The following is a 20,296-nucleotide window of genomic DNA, read 5'->3' as shown; positions in this document are numbered from 1 at the left end:
AGCCAGTTATACAAAAATTATTTTACTAGAAAATGATCAACATACTGATGGGGCTGGTTCAGTCTCAGAATGATTTTCTGGTTCACTTACAACATATAACCAGGTTGAAGTTTTGTTTTGTTTTGTTTTTAAGCCGATCTAAAAGTACACACAAAACCTGTTTCTTCCTGGTTTTACTTGCCAGTTTTCAGTAAATGCCAATTTTTAATGTTCCAAAAATATACCTTAAAAATGTGATTTTTAAGAAATCCAATCATCCTTTTCTGGCTCTTGAAACATTTCTATAACTTTATTGAATATTGACATGGAAGAGGCTCCACACCCAAAAACTCTTTATAGGTTCTCATATATTTTGATGATGATGTTTGTGGTAGATATGAATATTGTGCTACATGGAAGAAAAGTGGCTTCTGTTCTGGAATATTACTTTGGTCAGTTAGGAATCAGATCTGCCTCACATAAAGGGCAGGTTCATAAAGGCTGTACAATTCCACTGTCCTACATCAGGCAAGGAGCATAAAATAACTCTTCAGGCCTTTATTCACCCAAATTGAATGTGTTTCATAAGAAATTCTACTCAGAGAGAAAGTCTGCAAACTGAGAAAATTATATAGCAATCATGTTTTCCTAACCCAAAAATAAAATACCAAGATGGAAAAGTTCACAGCACTTTATGCCCCACACGCTCCCCTACGACCATCTGGAAACAAGACTGAACTGAGAGGAGGGACTGTGGACTCTCAGAGAGCTCAATATCAAGAGTCTGTGCAATAACTTCGAGATCCTTCTTTGATTAGCTGTGTTTTCTCATTTGCATTTGTAGGCTGGAGAAAAACTGGAAAGTCCACATCTAAAAATAAACAAAGCAAAGCAATAAACACTTTCATCATGTTACAGTTCTTTTAATGAAGCAAGTGATAGGTATTTTTGTTGAAATGATGACTGGCAAATCAACTCAATTAATAAGATATCAATATATCTACCATTTTAAGGACTTCAAAAAGGAGGAGGCACTGTCTTTACTCTTTATTCAAGTTTTGTCAGTTATGGAATTATAAAACCAAAGCACCAAACCCAGCTGTCACTTGCTGAACCTGGTGAACTTGAACTTTAGTTTTCACCATCTTGTGGGGATACAGATAGAACCATCACATATAGTGGTGAAGATTGGAAACTGAACATTATCAAAGGGCACCTTTCATATAGACTACAATGTATATCTACAGGGAAGGTATAGTTTATATGAAAGATGCAGCCTGGCATTAAGTAGTGTACAATTGGATGACTGGCCCTTCTTGGGACAGCAGTCAAAACTGGGAGTTTGCTTAGAGGGAGAGTCTAATAGAAATCTCCTCAGATAAAGCTAGTGCCCAAAATGGTTATGCTGTCTCTAAAATCACTAAATCTACTCCTAAATCTACAGAGAGATTTGTTAGCCTTTAATTTGGGTGCTAAGTTGAGAGAGCTGCCCTAAAAATGTTTAATGGCAAGCCAATGAATACACAAGTTGGCCGACCAAGTTTTCAAAACCTCTGTGTTCTAAGAAACCTCAAGATGATAATTTAGTTTAAAGAGGTCCAGTGCAAGATGTGCTCTCAGGCACTTAGCAAAAATGAATGACCTCACCTCCAACCTAGGCCTCAAAATATCATCAGAAAATTGCAAGAAACATGAGCTCATAGTAAAAACAATTAGAGGTAGAGATATAGATGTGTGTGTGTGTGAGACAAAGAGGGAGAGAGAGAATGAGAGAGGGAGAGACAGAGAGAGAGAGACAGAGAGAGAGACAGTGATTACATATAGAAACAATGCATACTAAGATCCAGTATAAACAGCAGAAGGCCAAATCAGACCCAGAAAGACTTCAAGAACTGCATTTATCAGATACAGAATACAAAATAATTACATTTTAAAAGTAATTAAATTAAATAAAATAATAGATCTTAAAATTTAAAAGAGAATTTCTGGAGATTAAAACATGGAAAAAACCTTCATGAATTGGCTTAACAGGTAAAGAAAGAATTAGTGAAGTAGAAAACAGATTGGAAGAGATTATCTAAAATTTAACAGAGACAAAGAGAAAATATAAAAGAGGTTAAAGGACATGATGGAAAGAATTGTAAGGTCTAACATATCTAACATAACTTTCAGAAAGAAATTAAAAAAAGGAGACACAATATTTGAAGATTTGATGGCTGAGACTATTCTAGAATTGATGAAATACACCAATCCATAGAACCTGCCAGGATAAATTAAAGAGCACAGTGGTTCACTGTTGTAATCCCAGCACTTTTGGAGGCTGAAGCAGTCAGATCATGAGGTCAGGAGATGACCTTCCTGGCTAACATGGTGAAACTCCATCTGTACTAAAAATCCAAAAATTAGCTGGGTGTGGTGGCGCACACCTGTAGTCCCAGCTACTCAGGAGGCTGAGGCAAGGAGAATCACTTGAACTTGGGAGGCAGAGGTTGCAGTGAGCTGAGATTGTGCCGCTGCACTCCAGCCTGGTGACAGAGTGATACTCTGTCTAAAAAAAAAAAGAGAGAGAGAGAAACCCATCTTTAAAACATCTTAGTCACATTGAAGAACAAAAGACAAGGATTTTGGGCTGGGTGCGGTGCCTCACGCCATTCCCAGCACTTGGGGAGGCCAATGCAGGCAGATTACCTAAGGTCAGGACTTTGAAACCAGCCTGGCTAATGTAGTGAAACCCTATCTCTACAAAAAATACAAAAAAAAAAAAAAAAAAAAAATTAGCCAGGCATGACAGCAGGCGCCTGTAATCCCAGCTACTCGGGAGGCTGATGCAGGAGAATCACTTGAACCTGGGAGGCAGTGGTTGCAGTGAGTCAAGATTGTGCCACTGCACTCTAGCCTGGGCAACAAGAGCGAAACTCCGTCTGAAAAAAAAAAGACAGGGATTTTAAAAGCAATCTTACTTGTCAATAGCAAATATGGAAATAAAACTGTGGAGCTAAAAAAACTATGAAACTATGTCTCCAATATACTGAAAGAAGACATCAATCTATATTTATTGACAAACTCTCTTAATAAGTTACATTTCTTTTTTAAAAGAGCATGATAAAGATATTTTCAGACAGTAAAAAACAAATTTTTCTAACTGCACACTCAATTTAAAAGATATAATTCAGGCAGAAACAGTTATCAGATGAAATAATTGAGGTGTAAAAAAATTTTTAAAAACAGTAAATATGTCAGTAAAACCAAATAATTATTGAATATAAAACAGTAATAAAAATGTATGAGGCTTAAAATTGAGAAAAATCTAAAATATGAAAGTAATGTATAAGTCAGAAAGAGGTTGATCAGGGTTAAAGTGTTACAAAATTCTCGTATTGTTCAAGAGGAGGGTAAAGATAAGAATTGGCTTTAAATTTTGACAAATTAAGTATGTTTGATAAATTTTCAGGGTAATTCCAAAAGAACAGAAAAGAGAATATAATTTCCAAATCAGAGGACAGAAGGAAATTAAATAAGAAAAGACACTCTGACAATTTAAAAGAAAAAAAAAAAAGAAATAGAAAAACATGTCAACTTAAAGTGATAAATAAAATGATAAAAAATTACCAAAAATTAGGTATATGTATATATCTTATTTTGTATCCAGCAGTGTTCTTAGCACTTTATGTATATTAACTCACTCAAAGTTATAATGATGCTATGAGGTAGGGTTGTTATTATAACCATTTTACAAATGAGAAAAGGGGGGCACAGACTGTGTAACTAGGCCAACTTTACATGGGTAGGAAGTAATAGAGCTGATATTCAACCCAAGGCAGTGTTTCTCAGAGGTCTGTTCCCTTTAAGACTATTTCTATATTGTCTCTCACAAAAAGTAGGGTAATAGAAAAAGATCAAAGTACATTATATTGATGGTAATAAATACCAATGGATATAATACTCTATTTAAAAGAAAAATAGTGTCAGACCGAATTTTAAAAACCCAAGCCGCATTAAAAAATAAGGATAAAAGTAGAGAGTAAAATGATGAAAGCATATTTACCACACAAACACTGATGGGAAGAAAGCTAATGTAAGTATATTTTAACAGACAAAATAAAATATAAGGCAAAAGCATTTCTGGAGCTAGAAGTAACTCCATAATAATAAAATGTTTAGTTCACCAAGTAGCTGTAAATATTCTAAACTTATATACACTAATAACATAACCTCAAAATCAAAATCATAAATCAAAAATCAAGAGAACTTTATAGAGGAACAGAAGACTTCATCATCACAGTGGAAAATTTGACTGCTTTCAGCACCTAACTCATGAAATCAAGGAAGGAAATCTTACATAGAATTTGAAAAGGACTATGTCGTGGACTGAATTGTGTCTCCCCCAAAATTCGTATGTTGAAGTCCTAATTCCTAGTACCTTACAATGTGATCATATTTGGAGATAGGGTCTTTAAAGAGGTAATTAAATTAGAAGGAGGTCACTAGAGTGGGCCCTAATCCAATAGGACTGGTGTCCTTATAAGAAGAGATTTGGACACCGAGGAAACACCATGTGAAATCACAGGGAGATGAACAGCTACCAAACAAGAAGAGGGGTCTCAGAAGAAACCAACCCTGCTACCTTGATCTCTGACTTCTGACCTCCAGAACTTTGAGAGAATAAATTTCTGTTGTTTAAAGCCCCAGTCTGTAGTAGTTTGTTATGGCTGCCTTAGCAAACTAATATATACAATAAATTAGCTTTATGCAATAGACATATATGGAACAATGAACCTAACAAATGCAGAATGTGTTGTTTTGAAGCAATGTGGAACATTTATAAAAATTGGCTAAGTTCCAGGCTGTACAGCAAATCCTAAGACATTTCAAAGCACTGGTATCATAGTGTTGACATTTTCTGATCACAGAGCAGTCAAGTTAGATACAAACAACAAGTAACCTCGAAATCCCAAGATTGAAAATTAAGATATACATAGGCCTAGCTTACAGATTAAAGAAAAAAAATCATAATAGAAATCAGAAAATATTTAGAATTCAGATGATGAGAACAATATAAGAACGTCTGTGTGTGTGTGTGTGTGTGTGTGTGAGTGTGTGTGTGTGTATGTGTGTGTGTGTGTGAAACTGAAGTATAACTTATAGGAAAATTTAAAATTTATAGTCTTAAATTTTTAATGTAAGAACAGAGGAGGGGCCGAAAATTAAGAAGCATAAAAGGAAGTTAGAAAATGAACAAAATAAACTGAGAAATAAGGAAGAAAGAAATTAAGTAGAACCAATCAACAAAACCAAAAGTTGTTTATTTGAGAAGACTGATAAGATTGTAAGACATCTGGTGAGAATGGTTAAAAAAAAAACAGAGAGAAAGCAGAAATGACCAATGTAAAGAATAAAAAATAGAATAATCATGCAGATACTATAGATGTGTAAAGGATAAGAGGAAATCTTGAAGAAACCATTTTTTCTTTTTGTAAATAAAAAAGAAGGGAAATCTAACTGGTCTATAAACATTAAATAAATTAAATCAATAGTTTAAAATTTGCAAAGTTACACGCTAGCCCAGAAAGGTCTTCAAAATCCTGTAGAAAGAATCCTAGTATTACACAAACTCTCCAAGAGAAGTAAAAAACAAAGGAATACTTTGCAATTTATTTCATGAGGCATAATCTCGATGCAAAATACAGTAGGGAAAGTTTGAGGAAGGGAAATTATAGACCACTCTCACTCATTAACATTGTCACAAACATCTCAAACAAAATATTGACAGCTCATTTCACCAAATAATAAAATAGTTAATACATGAAGACTACACTGAGTTTAATTATCTAAGGAGTAGAAGGTTGCTTTAATATTGGAAAACCAATTCATATAATTCATCACATTAACAGATCAAAGGAGAAAACTCAGGACCATCTCAAATGATGAAGAAAAAATATTTGATAAAATTTTAATCCGCAATCAAATATGAAGTTCTAACAAAATATGAATCGAAGACAATTCTCTTAACCCGATCAAAAACCTATAGCAAACTTACTAATTATGATGCAACCCTGAAAGTACCTTCTCTTCAACATTTTACTAGTAGTCTTGGCAAACACAGAAAGGCAAGAGAAAAAACTGGGTTCACATACTTGGTATGGTTTAAAAAATAAAGAAAAAATGATAAGAGATGGAAAGGAAGAATCGAAACTGTCAGTACTCACAGATGAGACAAACAGTTATGTAGAAACCCTAAAGAATCTACAGGTAAATAATTAAAATTAGCAAGAGAGTTTAGCTAGTTTCTTGGATTCAAAAATCAATGTTTTTAAAAGTACATTTCTATATGCCAAAAAGCAAGTAGAAAAATACATATATAATTGATTGATAGTAAGAAAAATGGTAAAGTATTCAAAAATAAATATAACTAAAGATATGGAAAATACATCCTTAGTGAAAGCCAATAAATGGTGAAATATACCATGTCACTTATTAAAAGACTCAAATTCTTAAAGGTGTCAATTGTACCTGTGGATCTGTAGATTCACTGTAATTCTAACCAAGATCCTAAAAAGTTTTGCTTAGGGAATTCTTGTTAAAGAACTTGACAAAAACCTGATTTTGAGATTTATATAAGAAAGCAAAATACTAAGGATATGTGACTCTCCTAAAGTACAAGGGAGAAGGACTTGCTTAAACAGATATTAGGGATTATTATAAGTGGGCTTGGTATTGCATAAAATAAACAAAATCACCAATGGACTAGAACAGAAAGCCCAGAAACTGCTCCATATATCTATTGAAACTTAATGTTTATCAAAACCAAAATTAGAAATCAGTGTGCTGAAGCAATTTGTTTTCTATCTGGGAAAAAAATGAAATTGGAGTCCCACATCATACCACATGTAAAAAATCAATTCCAGGTGATTAAACTCGTATATGTGAAAAGGCAAAACTATAAAACTTTGAAAATCTATATCAGAGAATATATGTTTGAGTTAGTACAGGAATTCTTAATCAAAACACAAAAATCACTAAACATAAAGGCAAAGACTTTTCACTTTTCAACATTAAAATCAATAACTTTGATTCATCAAAAGATGCCATAAAGAGTAAAACACCAAGTCACAAACTGGGAGAATATGTTCTAAATAAACATAATCAATGAAGAATCAATATCCAGAATATTTTAAAAATCAGTAAGGAAAAGGCAGATGATACAATCTTAAAACCTGCAAAAGATCTGAATGGGCATTTCATAGAAGGGGAAACCCCAATGAACAATGAACATATGAAAAGATGTCAACTTTAATCAAGGAGATAAAAACTAGAACCACAATGGCACACCGTTTCCCACCTATAAGATTGTCACACATTTACCATCTGGGGATGTCAAATGTAGGCAAGGGTGTAGGGCAACAGGAACTCTCGTTAACTGTTAGTGGGAATGTAAATTAGTGCAATGATTTTGCAGAACTGCTCAGTGTTACCTAATGAGTTATATAAGTGTGTATGCTTTGACTAAAAAATTACATCCTCTGTATACATATACCGAGAAAAACTCTAGCATTCATGCACCAGAAAATACATGCAAGAACATTCATAACAGCACCGTTTGTAATGTCAAAAAGTGGACGGTACTCAAATGTCCATTAGCAGTAGAATGGATAAGTGAATTATGGGATGGCCACCCAAAATATTATACAACAGTGAAAATACATGAATGACAGCCATAATGTGAATGAATCTCAGAAGGACAACGCTGAATGGAGCATACATAGACATAAAATGGGAATAACAGACACTGCGGGCTGCTAGAGTGGGGAGGGGAGAAGGGGGCATGGGTTAAAAAACTAACTATTGGGTACTATGCTCACTACCTGGGTGATGGGATCTGTACCCCACACTTCAGCGTCACACAATATACCATGTAACAACCCTGCACATGTACCCCTGAATCTAAAATAAAAGTTGAAACTATTTTTTTAAAAAAGAAATATTACACAGTAAAAATAAAGAAAGTTGAAGAAAGATAATTATTGCATGTAAATCTATTCACTTGAAGTTCAAAAATAGGGAAAACCAAGCAGTATGCCATTAGGATTATAAATAAAGTTGTAATACTAAAAAGAATAGTAAGAACTGGTCACACATGATTTAAGATCATTATGTCTGAAGAGCAAACAAGGAGCTCTAAAGGTGATGGTAACATTCTTTTTCTGAGGTAGAAACCCAGGTCATATTTATTTGTATCTATTTAATATTTGAGAAAAACAATAACAGATAAAGGAGTTAGGTAAATTATCCCCAGAACCTCAACCAGTAACTAGGGAGCTGAGGCCTGAGCCAGGATTGTCTGACTCCACAGCCGTCTGTCTTAGTCCCTGGGGTGGACTGCCCTCAAGTTAGCTGGCGTAAAAGGTTAGCTGGCGTAAAAGGCTGAGTCACCTTTTTGCTGTCCCTTTTCAGGAATTTTAATGCCTTCCTTAGGCCTGTGATATCCTCCACTCGCTGTGCTGCATGAATTTGCAGAGAACAAAGGATTCTCCTTTTCTGAAGGAAGGGTGTTCAGTTTCTTTCTCTAGTCAAATCTTGGTCTACCCTCTCCCCTACTATATATTTTTAAGATTGAAATGAGATTCACATAACTTAAAACCAACCACTTTAAAATGAACACTTCAGTGGCATTGAGTACACATACAGCTAATGTATGACTCACACTTTGTCTAATTGCAAAACATTTTTATCTCCCCAAAAGGAAACCCAGTCCCCATTAAACAGTTGCTCCCTATTTGTCCCGCGCCACAGGCCCTGGCAACCACCAATCTACTTTCTGCCTCTTTGGATTTACCTATTCTGAATATTTAATATAAATTGAATCGTACAATGTTTGTCCTTTTGTGTTTGACTTCTTCCGTCTAGCATGATCTTCCCAGGTTCATCCACATTGTAGCAGCCACATGTATCACTACCTCATTGCTTTTTATGGCGGAATAATATTTTACCTCCCCTCTATATTTTTGCATTTTTCTCCATGGAGTCTCTCAAGTCCTTTTCCCCCTTCCCTAGGTAATCCTACCACTCTTGCACTTTTCTAGCAAACTGTTGGGGATTCCAGCTACTTCCACTTATCACGTTTCATTTTGATGGTTTGAACCTTTGTGTAAGCATATCTCAGTTTGGGTTTCTTTGCAAAAATAGTCATTGCACAACTTCTGCTTCATTCGATTACCTGATAAAACTATTCAATAGAACAGCCCAATATGACTCTACCTGCCTTGCCTGGCATGCAAAGCACCATTCACCATCTTATCCATAAGAATATGGGGAGAGGCTGTGATAGTTCTTTGCTTGCACTAAGATTGGTCCCTTCTACAGTGCACCATCCCCAGAGTCCCCTACCCCTCAACTCCTCCTCCTTCTTAAAGCCTTCTGCTTTAAATGTCACTTCCTGGGAAAGTGTCCTCAACCTGCATGCAGGTGAGGCCCCAAGTGCTCACTTTCACAGCCCCTGTACTTCTTCTTTGGCAGGCTTATGTACCTGTAAATTAACTAGTTCTTTGTGTGATTATTTATTTAATATTTGTCTCCCCATCTCCCTTGCTAGTTTGTAAGGTCCAAAGTACCAGGAACTATGTCTTTACTTTCTCTAGCCCCTGGTATAGCATCAGGCAAATACTAAGTGATCAGTAAATGTTTGCTGTCCGAAGACTATCTCAATAAACCTGACCAGTAAGTTTGCTCACTGAACCTTAATGGCCAAAAATCAAAGAAAGCTTGGGTTCACTTTGAGCTGCTTTTTAGGGGAGCATTCAGAGCTGACAAACCTGTCCTACTGCTCTGGCCTAAGACCTTGATGGTACTTTCTTGCTGTTTCCGTATAAAGAAGAAGCACAGCACTCTTGACTTGCAAGCATTGTTTTCCATGCATTATTTCTAGAAATTGATTCCTTTTGATTGAGGGAAAGGGGTAGGAAGAAGCATGATATGTGGGGAGTGGCAAAAAGGGGAAGGATGAATTTAATCTCTTCCTTGGTGCCTTTTCCCTGGGCAGTAAGATGTGATGAATACTAAATAGCAAATGTAATAAATGTCTCAATATCTTGGCCAAGAGTGAGAGTCTAATTACAAGCCATATGGCCTCTTCATCTCAGTGGTTTTGTGGTTGTGAATGTATTTGGGTTTTATCCAGGTGAGTGGCAAGAACAGTTAAACAGTCAACAGATTTTTCTATGAACTGAATCTCACATTTTTAGATCCAAGGTCAATAGTATAAAACTCTTTTTCTTTTAGTCTCCCTCCTTTAAAAAAAATTGGGGCAATCATGACTCCACAGTTTTTTGTTTTGTTTTGTTTAGGGTTTTTGTTTTGTTTTGTTTTGTTTATTTAGGGTTTAGCTGGAAATTTTGGTTGGAGGTCGTTCCACTGCCTTCAACTTGGAAAAATCAAACTGAATTTAGCTCTTATATTGTGGGTTTGCTTTGTCAGGGTGTTCAGAGGTAACTGGTTCCAATTTGGGCTCTTGCTCCATACCTTCTCTCTCTCTCTCTCTGTCACACACACACACACATACACACACGCATGCAAGCACATATACTACATACAGATACATTGTCCCACGAAATAAGGCTCTCTCTCAAGATGGTCTGTAAGGCCCTCATAGTGGAATTCTATTTCATTGTGGCTTTCAGCTGCTAGAGGAGTATAGGGTCTAAGTGAGCTTTTTTTAAACATACCACCCAAAATTTCACAAAGTAGAACTCCTAATTTGTGAGCATATGAAAGTAAGGGAAATAAGTTGGTACCTATTACCTTTTACCTTTAAGGTTTCAAATTTTCAAAGACAACAATACTGGGGAAGGGTTCCCCCAAGACACTATCTATCTTCCATTTGATCTTGATTGATTCATAAGAACAACAGAATGCCTCTGTGTTCCTGGGGTCCCATTTTGGGAGTATATTGGGAGTATATTTCTATTTTAAGAAAGACATAGGAATCCACTTATAAGTTCTGTAGTTGCCAGTGAATACTGAAGATGCCACTGTTTGAACTTTCCCCCATTTATTTCTTAAAGGTAGAAGCTGGATTATACTTTCTGATATAGTTTAAAGGGACATAAAAACCCAAACAAATCTATCCCCTTTGCTACCAAATCCCACATTGTAACACCACTATTGAACAGAGTTTGGTACAATTTTATATCATCAAAAGGTATCTTAGACTTCAGCTAGAGTCAAGGAGTAGGCATGTTTGAATATGCACACAATAACAAATACACAAGACAAAGTCTTAGATACATAATTAGAATTGTTAAAACTCTCTTAAGGCAGGTGAGAAATATTTCTAATACTTTTTATAAGTCAACAATTAAAAAAGGATTTGATATTTCAAATTTGGATTTTCATAAATTAAGAAATAGTTATAATGTCCTATAACATGTACTTAAAAGTGAAATTTGTAGTGTTTGGTCACTGATATGGTTTGGCTCTGTGTTACCACACAAATCTCATTTTGAGTAGGAATCCTTATGTGTCGAGGGAGGTGACTGGATCATGGAGATGGTTTCCCCCAAGCTGTTCTCATGACAGTGAGTTATCACAAGATCTGATTGGGTTAAAAGTGTGACACTTCCCTTTCACTCACTCCTCTCTCTCCTGTCACCTTGTGAAGAAGGTGTTTGCTTCTCCTTCACCTTCCTCCATGATTGTAAATTTCCTGAGGCCTCCCCAGCCATGCAGAACTGCGAGGTCCATTAAACCTCTTTTGTTTATAAATTACCCAGTCTCAGGTGGTATTTTTATAGCAGAGTGGTATTTTTATAACAGACTAATACAGAAAATTGGTACAGGCAGAGTGGGGTACTGCTATACAGACAACCTGAAAATATGGAAGTGACTTTGGGATTGGGTAACAGGCAGAGGTTGGAACAGTTTGGAGGGCTCAGAAGAAGACAGGAAGATGTGGGAAAGTTTGGAACTTTCTAGATACTTGTTGAATGGTTTTGACCAAAATGCTGATAGTGATATGGACAATGAAGCCCTCAGACAGAGATGAGGAACTTGTTGGAAACTGAAGCAAAGGTCACTCATGCTATGCTTTAGCAAAGAGACTGACAGCATTTTGCCCCTGTCCTAGAGATCTGTGGAACTTTGAACTTGAGAGAGATGATTTAGGGTATCTGGTGGAAGAAATGTCTAAGCAGCAAAGCATTCAAGAGGTGATCTGGCTGATTCTGAAAGCCAGTTATACGTGTTCACAAAGAGATGGTTTGAAATTGGAATTTATGTTTAAAAGGCAAGCAGAGCATAAGGTTTGGAAAATTTGCAGCCTGACTATATGATAGAAAAGAAAAATCCATTTTCTGGGGAGGAATTCAAGCCTGCTGCAGAAATTTACATAAGTAACGAGAAACTGAGTGTTAATAGCCAAGATTATGGGGAAACTGTCTCCAGGGCATGTACAGACCTTCACAGAAGGCCCTCCAATCACAAGCCTGGAGGCCTAGGAGAAAAAAAAATGGCTCCTTGGGCCAGGTCTAGGGCCCCACTGCTCTGTGCAGCTTCAAGACTTGATGCCCTGCATCCCAGCCACTCCAGCTCCAGATAAGGCTGAAAGGGGCCAAGGTACTCTTCAGAGGGTGCCTCAAACCTTGGTGGCTTCTACGTGGTATTGGGCCTGCTGGTGTGCAGAACACAAGAGTTGAACTTTGAGATCCTCTGCCTAGATTTCAGAGGATGTATGGAAATGCCTGGATGTCAAGGCAGAAGTCTGCTGCAGGGGTAAAGCCCTCATGGAGAGCCTCTGCTAGGGCAATGCAGAAGGGAAATATGGGTTTGGAGCCCCAACACACAGTCCCCACTGGGGCACTGCCTAGTGGAGCTGTGAGAAGAAGGCCACCATCCTCCAGACCCCAGAAAGGTAGATCCATCAATAGCTTGCACCAAGAGCCTGGAAAAGCCACAGGTACTCAATGCCAGCTAGGAAAAGTAGCTGCAAGGGCTGTACCCTTCAGAGCCCTGCAAAGCCACAGGGACAGAGCTGCCCAAGGCTGTGGGAGCCCACCTCTTGCATCACCATGCCCTGGATATGAGACATAAAATCAAAGGAGATTTTGGAGCTTTAAGATTTAACGACTGCCCAGCCAGGTTTCAGACTTGTCTGGGGCCTGTGGTCCCTTTGTTTTGACCAGTTTCTCCCATTTGGATTCGGAACATTTACCCAATGCCTGTACCTCCATTGTATCTTGGAAGTAACTAACTTGCTTTTGCTTTTACAGGCTCATAGGTAGAAGGGACTTGCCTTGTCTCAGATGAGACTTTGGACTTGGACTTTTGAGTTAATGCTGGAATGAGTTAAGACTTTGGGGGACTGTTGGGAAGGCATGATTTGTTTTGAAATGTGAAAAGGACATGAGATTTTGGAGGGGGCAGGGGCAGAATGATATGGTTTGGCTCTGTGTCCCTATCAAATTTTATCTCAAATTTTAACTTTCATGTGTCAAGGGAGGGACCTGGTGGGAGGTGACTGGATTATGGGGCTGGTGTCCCTCATCCTGTTCTCACGATAGTGAGTGAGTTCTCATGAGATCTGAAGGTTTAAAAGTGTGGCACTTCCCCTTTACTCACTCTCTCTCTCTCACCTGCTGCCTTGTGAAGAAGGTGCTTGCTTCTCCTTCACTTTCTGCCATGATTGTAAGTTTCCTGAGGCCTCCTCAGCCATGTAGAACTGTGAGTCAATTAAACCTCTTTTGCTTATAAATTACCCATTCTCTGGTTGTATCTTTATAATAGTGTGAAAACAGACTGCTACAGTAACTGAATTCAAATCATAAATGTATTTCCCTAGTTAACCCCTGTTCCTTTCTCTTATTTGTTATACAGTAAGATAGAAGAAGACAAAGTGTTAAGTAGCTATTACTTTTATTCTGGAGTAAAGATTGCCCCATAGTAGTTTTACGATACTTTGCATCTTGACATTTCTGGATAAAAGATGGGGAGAATAATAGAAGAAAGAACTGCTAACCATATTTCCTTAAAATCAGTGCTCATGTATGAAAAATTAATTTCCTGTGGTAATCTTCATATGCTGGTCAAATCTCCAAGTACAGTATAATAATCTGTAACATAGCATTTAGATGGGTAATTAATATAAAGCCCTGGCTCCACTTAGTCTTCCCCATCCCACCTTGTCTCATCTTAATTTGTTTTCTCCTTCCCTAAAACCAGAGTATTATGCTCTGGAGGCATTTTGTCTTTTTCCTTGCCAGTGAGGATTGGCTCCTCTGTTCTTTTAAACATCCTTATATAATGTAGATTTTAAAATGTAAATGTAAAGTTAGCTAATAGTTCCTTCGAAGAAAAATTCTGTTGGCAAAAGTCATCAAACTTGAAATCCCGATTTATAGTCCACACGAGGAAATATCCTCAGTAGTGGCTATATAACTTGCCAAACCCAGTTCAAAATGAAAATGTGAGGTACCTTATTCAAAAATTTATAATTTTGAGACAATAACAGCACAGCAGCAAACTAAGTGGTAGAAATCTTAGTGCAACAAGGCAAGAAAAAGAAACAAATGGAATAAGGATGCGAATGGAAGAAATAAAACTGTTTCTATTTGTAGATGATATAATTGTCTGCATAGAAAATCCCAAGGAATTTACACACTCACAAAAATCCAAACTGTTAAATGAGTTTAGCAAAGACATGGGATACAAAGGCAACACAGAACAACTGCAAACAAAATTAAAACCAACGCCACTTACAATAGCTCTCTCCAAAATGAAATACTTACGTACTCATTTAACAAGACATACTAGCTTTGTATGCTGAAAGCTACAAAATGTTCATGAAAGAAATCAAATGAGACCTGGGTAAGTAGAGATACATACTGTGTGATAGATATTCAACATAGTAAAGATGTCAATTCTTTCCAAGCTGATCTACAAATTTAATGCAATTTCAATAAAAATCCCAGCAGGATTTTTCTGTAGATACAACTTGATTCTAAAATTTATATGCAAAGCAAAGATACTAGAAGAGCCAAAACAATTTTTGAAAAAAAAAATAAAGTTGGAAGAATCACACTACCTGATTTTAAGGCTTACTTTAAAGCTGCAAGATAGCAAGACAGTGTGGAATTGATGAGATCACATTTCTCTGTCTGATGAGTGGCAACAGAAGAACTGTAGACATTTTGGGGATTTGATTAAGGGGATAAAGAGTTAGGGATAGGTTTCAGTTGAATTTAGTGGGATATGTTTTTGTGGTTTGCAGCAACTCTGTGTGTAGTTAATTATTGTTAGCCCTACGAGTGTAGAAATGACTTTAGGTAGATTCCTACACATAGATCAATGGGATGGACTAGAGAATACAGGAATAGGTCCATAGAAATATGACCTTTTTTTTTTTTTTTTTTGAGACAGAGTCTTGCTCTGTCGCCCAGGCTGGAGTGCAGTGGCTCAATCTCTGCTCACTGCAACCTCTGCCTCCCAGATTCAAGCAATTCTTGTGCCTCAGCCTCCTGATTAGCTGGGATTACAGGCACCTGCCACCATGCTCGGCTAATCATTGTATTTTTAGTAAAGACAGGGTTTCACTGTGTTGGCCAGACTGGTCTTGAACTCCTGGCCTCAAGCGATCCGCCAGCTTCAGCCTCCCAAAGTGCTGGAATTACAGATGTGAGCCACCCTGCCCGACCCTGGCCAACTGATTTTTGGCAAAGAGGGAAAGACAATTCAATGAACAAAGGATACATGGTAGAAGCCATGTAGAGGATACATAGACCATTTTCAGCAAATGGTCTTAGAAAAATTAGATTCCATATTCAAGGAAAAAAAAAAGAGTCTGGACCTAAACCTCACACCTTATATGAAAATTAACTCAAAATGGGTCATAGATCTAAATGTTAAACATAAAACTCAAAAACTTTTAGAAAACATTGGAGAAAGTCTTTATGACAAAAAGGTAGTCTGAGTTGTCGACATAACACCAAAATAAAGCACAATCAATTTAAAAAGAACTGATAAATATGATTTCATAAAAATTTTCCTCTGCAAAGAAGCAGGAAAAGGGCGTAATAATATGTGGATACCACACTTTTGTAAAACAAAAAAAATTTACACAAAAATTGTGTAAATGTAATTGTGTTTTGGTATCCTTGAGTGGTGCCTGAGGGTGGACTGTAGAGTTAATGTGGACTCTACGCCCTCCTTTGGTGGTTGAGTTTTTATGGGCATCTCTTACTTATAAACAAAGTCCTAAACCACAGGCAGCTTTCAAATGAGCAGCTGGCTGGAAAAGCCATGCAGAGGTGAGGGTTGATTCCTCAGATTCCTCCCAAGTCTAAAATCCTAAGATTTTATGATTAAACCCTACCTAAGAATGAAGGATTCCCCAAGTAAGAAAAAGTTTGCCATTTTTTTTTTTTTTTTTTTTTTTTTTTTTTTTTTTTTTTTTTTTTTTGAGACGGAGTCTCGCTCTGTCGCCCAGGCTGGAGTACAGTGGCCGGATCTCAGCTCACTGCAAGCTCCGCCTCCCGGGTTTATGCCATTCTCCTGCCTCAGCCTCCCGAGTAGCTGGGACTACAGGCGCCCGCCACCTCGCCCGGCTAGTTTTTTGTATTTTTTAGTAGAGACGGGGTTTCACCGTGTTAGCCAGGATGGTTTCGATCTCCTGACCTCGTGATCCACCCGTCTCGGCCTCCCAAAAAGTTTGCCATTTTTAAATTAAGTTTTAGAATCACTAAAATAAGATTCTTAAATCCCTAATGTCATACCAGTGCCTTCTAATGGATTTAAACCTTGATGAATGCTGTTTATTCTTTGTCTTGAGTCACTTGATTTTTAAGTGGCTAGTAGACTCTTTCAAGTGTATTTTCTTAAAGAACCTTACGTGGGTTCCCTTCTTTTGCAGAGCAGATGCAAGTGCAGTCCATTTAATGGACCACAGTCCAGAAAGCTTAGTCTTCAGATGAAGTCTGATTTTCATTCTTAACCAGCCTGAACTCTGGGTTAATGGAGTACAAACGTGAATCTAGCTAATACAACTAACTGCAAATAAGGCACAGTTCCTTAAAAGGAAAGGGTAGATCCAAGAACAGTGCTGGATTTACTGCACAGTTAATAAAACTTAAGCTCAAGGATCCTCACCTGTGCACAGCCTTCCAAGGGCCTATTGGGGCCCTAACGATGTATTCATGTTTTTTGTAATTTGCAAAAGAAAGATATTTTGGCCACAATCAACAAAAACATCTCTTTCCACTTTGACTTCCCTTCTGTCACATTTCTCTGTCTGATGAATGGCAACAGAGGAACTGTAGACATTTTGGGGATTTGATTAAGGGGATAAAGAGTTAGGGTTAGGTTTCAGTTGAATTTAGTGGGATATGTTTTTGTGGTTTGCAGCAACTCTGTGTGTAGTTAATTACTGTTAGCCCTACGAGTGCAGAAATGGCTTTAGGTAGACTCCTACAGCTCACTGTGCCAATTCACTTGCTGAGGGGACATGAAAATCGAAACCAGAGGTGATGTTACACAATGTGAATGTGTCCATTGGGCTCTGATGCTGGGAGTATTAGATGGAGTAAGGACAACAAGGTTTGAAATGTACAAAATCAAAGGTGTTCTGTGGAAAATTCCTCCAAATCTTACATCTTCTATATGAAATAAATTATACAGGTGTTTTCCTGAATTTGACAACAATCCCTAAAAATGTAGACAACATTATCAATAATGAGTCATAAAGCTAAAATAAACTTTTCTAATTTACCAGTAATAAAACTTTTTGATCAAACATGCTAGAGGAAAGGCAGATTTTTCTATTTTTTTTTCATAGAAAATATTACAAAATGGCCAGGCGTGGTGACTCACGCCTGTAATCCCAACACTTTGGGAGGCCAAGGCAGGAGGATCACGAGGTCAGGAGATCAAGACCATTCTGGCTAACACAGTGAAACCCCATTTCTACCAAAAACACAAAAAATTAGCCAGGTGTGGTGGCACATGCCTGTAGTCCCATCTACTCAGGAGGCTGAGGCAGGAGAAATGCTTGAACCCGGGAGGCAGAGGTTGCAGTGAGCCGAGATCTTCCACTGCACTCCAGCCTGGGCAACACAGAGACTTCATCTCAAGAAAAAGAAAATAAAAAGAAAATACTACAAAATTATTGCTCTATTAATATGAAGAAGCAATCAATGGATGTGTAGCTGCAAAACCTCAGGGGAAGCATATTGCAGAGGTGTACCAGAGAGTTAATTAAACAATTGCTATTTTTCTAGATTTTGTGACATTTATGGTATCCTTAAGTATTTAAGCCTTGCAATTTGTTGTGATTTCTTTTTCTCATTCTACATATATATTCACTTTCAGATTTAATTTTGTGTTCTTTTTCTTAAAGAGGTTTGCCCAGATTGTGTAAATTTCAAGTCCCACAAAATCTGGATCCCTGCATATGAGCTGTCAAATATTTAGAAATAAGATAAAGCTTTTCCTTTTGGTTAAGAATTCTTAATAACATAGTCAAACAGGATCATGGTTTACTTTGTCCAAGATCTGACCTCTGTGATGGAATTGGTAGCTCTGGGGTGTCAGAGCTGAGCACAGTGAGAGACATGTAGATTCATCACCAATCACCCAGCAGGGAGGAAATCTGGGTAGAATCTGGCACCTAGTATGGATTTCTGTTCCAAAAAAGAAATCTTCCACAAAGAAGGTCTCCTGAAATGACCTGGTGGAGTTTTTATCTAATTTTAAACAGGGAAGACTGAGGTTGTTCAGAGAAGTGTGAAACACTGGATTGGGGGATATCTAAGTTCAATTCACCTAGGTTTGGTTTTCCCACTGTAAAGGAAAAGTTCAGTTAGGTTGACCCAGTGGAGGATGTTGAAGATACTCCCCTATCTTGCTGTGTCTTCTGGTCCTCTGTCAGTGACTGAGTGCTGGGCTGGGTTGATGGATGTTATGGGAGATCCTGTGGTCTATGGGGCTAGCAATCCCTGACATAATCTTGTAACAGTTTCTCTCCTTCACAAGAGCAGATGGGATTCAGACCCTAGGATTGTCATTCTTAGGCAAGCTGTGTCAACGTCATGGACCTTTTCCTGAAGAAACAGATATTCCATGCATACATTACTCCTTAACCCATTTACTTGTAATCCTGCTTGCTTGGTCTTCTTGGTGTATATGCCCACATTAAAAGATTAATTCGTCCTTTTATATCTCAAATAAAGGAAAGGAGAGTTATAATTCGGCTTCACCATGGGCCCACAATTTAGCGTCAAGGTCAGTAATAAAAAATGGTCAGAACACCACCTCTGTTTGCTGGACTGGCCACCTATAGGTCCCCACAGCAAGGGGTCCCAGGTTTCAAGAAAACCCCTTCTGTCCTCTCTGAGCTCCCAATCCTGAAAGAGTCTGGGAGTCTGCACAATTCACATGATTGAAGACCCCTTCCTCTGAGCTAGAGTCAGGGTGGTTAATACCTGGATATTACTTAGCACTGCATTTCATAGGGAATAAAACGTGTGTGGAAGTCTTTAACTGGTCTCTGATGCTAGATGACCTGGAATTTCCATTTCAGTTTGATCAAAAAAATCAGAGTACAATATAGTCCAGAAAAGTAAACTGTTCCTAATTTTAGCGGTTCTGATAGAAATGGGCCACTGTCTGAATTATCAAGTAATTCTTTTATTTGGCTGTCTAGGTTTTTTTGAGGATTCAGTAATGAAGTCTGTACTCCAGGATAACTATGAGAGAGAACAATGGGAGAGAATGACAAGAGGATCTTGGCTGTAAGGTGGAGTGGGACAATGGCAGGTCTGACCCCAGCTTCTTTAAACAAAGGCATTGCCCAGAGGCCATAAAGTATTCCTGGTGCTGCGAATCCGTGAGCTCTCATCTTTCTTTAAACTTTTAAATTTTTTTCATTTCTGGATAGAATGAACTTGAAGAATCAAGTACTACATCACAGTCATGCATACACATGGACATACGGAGGTGGGTTAGCAAAGCAAATAGTCCCATCCTTGATGCTGGTTTGAGGCTACTCCTGAAAGAAGCTACATTTCAGGTAAAGAAGGACTTCTCTCTGCTAGTTCACCCAAATTCATAATCAAGTCATTAAAAAGAAGCAAAGTCAAGGGTTGGTGACTTTTTTTGATGCCCACTTCCTTCTATTGCAAAGAGGATCCTAAAGGAATCGGCTGAAATGCTTTTTCTGCAAAAAATTTCTACCTTGGTTCTGCCCTGAGCATTTTCATCCAATCCTCCCTGAATCCAGTGCTCACTCTCTTGTAATGAGACCTGAATTGTATTTCCTTTGTTTCATCATCAGCATATT

At 37.7% G+C, this 20,296-nt stretch overlaps 1 protein-coding gene across 1 annotated transcript in view; it reads right to left on the bottom strand.

Annotated features, from left to right (window-relative positions):
* Positions 1-266: 266 nt before the first annotated feature.
* The window catches only part of DNAJC5B (DnaJ heat shock protein family (Hsp40) member C5 beta), an 81,486-nt gene continuing 61,456 nt past the window's right edge, over positions 267-20,296 (bottom strand). Inside the window, exon 6 of the mRNA XM_025394637.1 lies at positions 267-850. Within this exon, the coding sequence (XP_025250422.1) occupies positions 756-850 (95 nt within the window). The 3' untranslated portion in view covers positions 267-755. The remainder of the gene's footprint in view (positions 851-20,296) is intronic.

This window comes from Theropithecus gelada, chromosome 8, assembly GCF_003255815.1.
Source record: "Theropithecus gelada isolate Dixy chromosome 8, Tgel_1.0, whole genome shotgun sequence".
In the NCBI taxonomy this organism is placed as follows: domain Eukaryota; kingdom Metazoa; phylum Chordata; class Mammalia; order Primates; family Cercopithecidae; genus Theropithecus; species Theropithecus gelada.
This window is presented reverse-complemented; position numbering and strand designations above follow the sequence as displayed.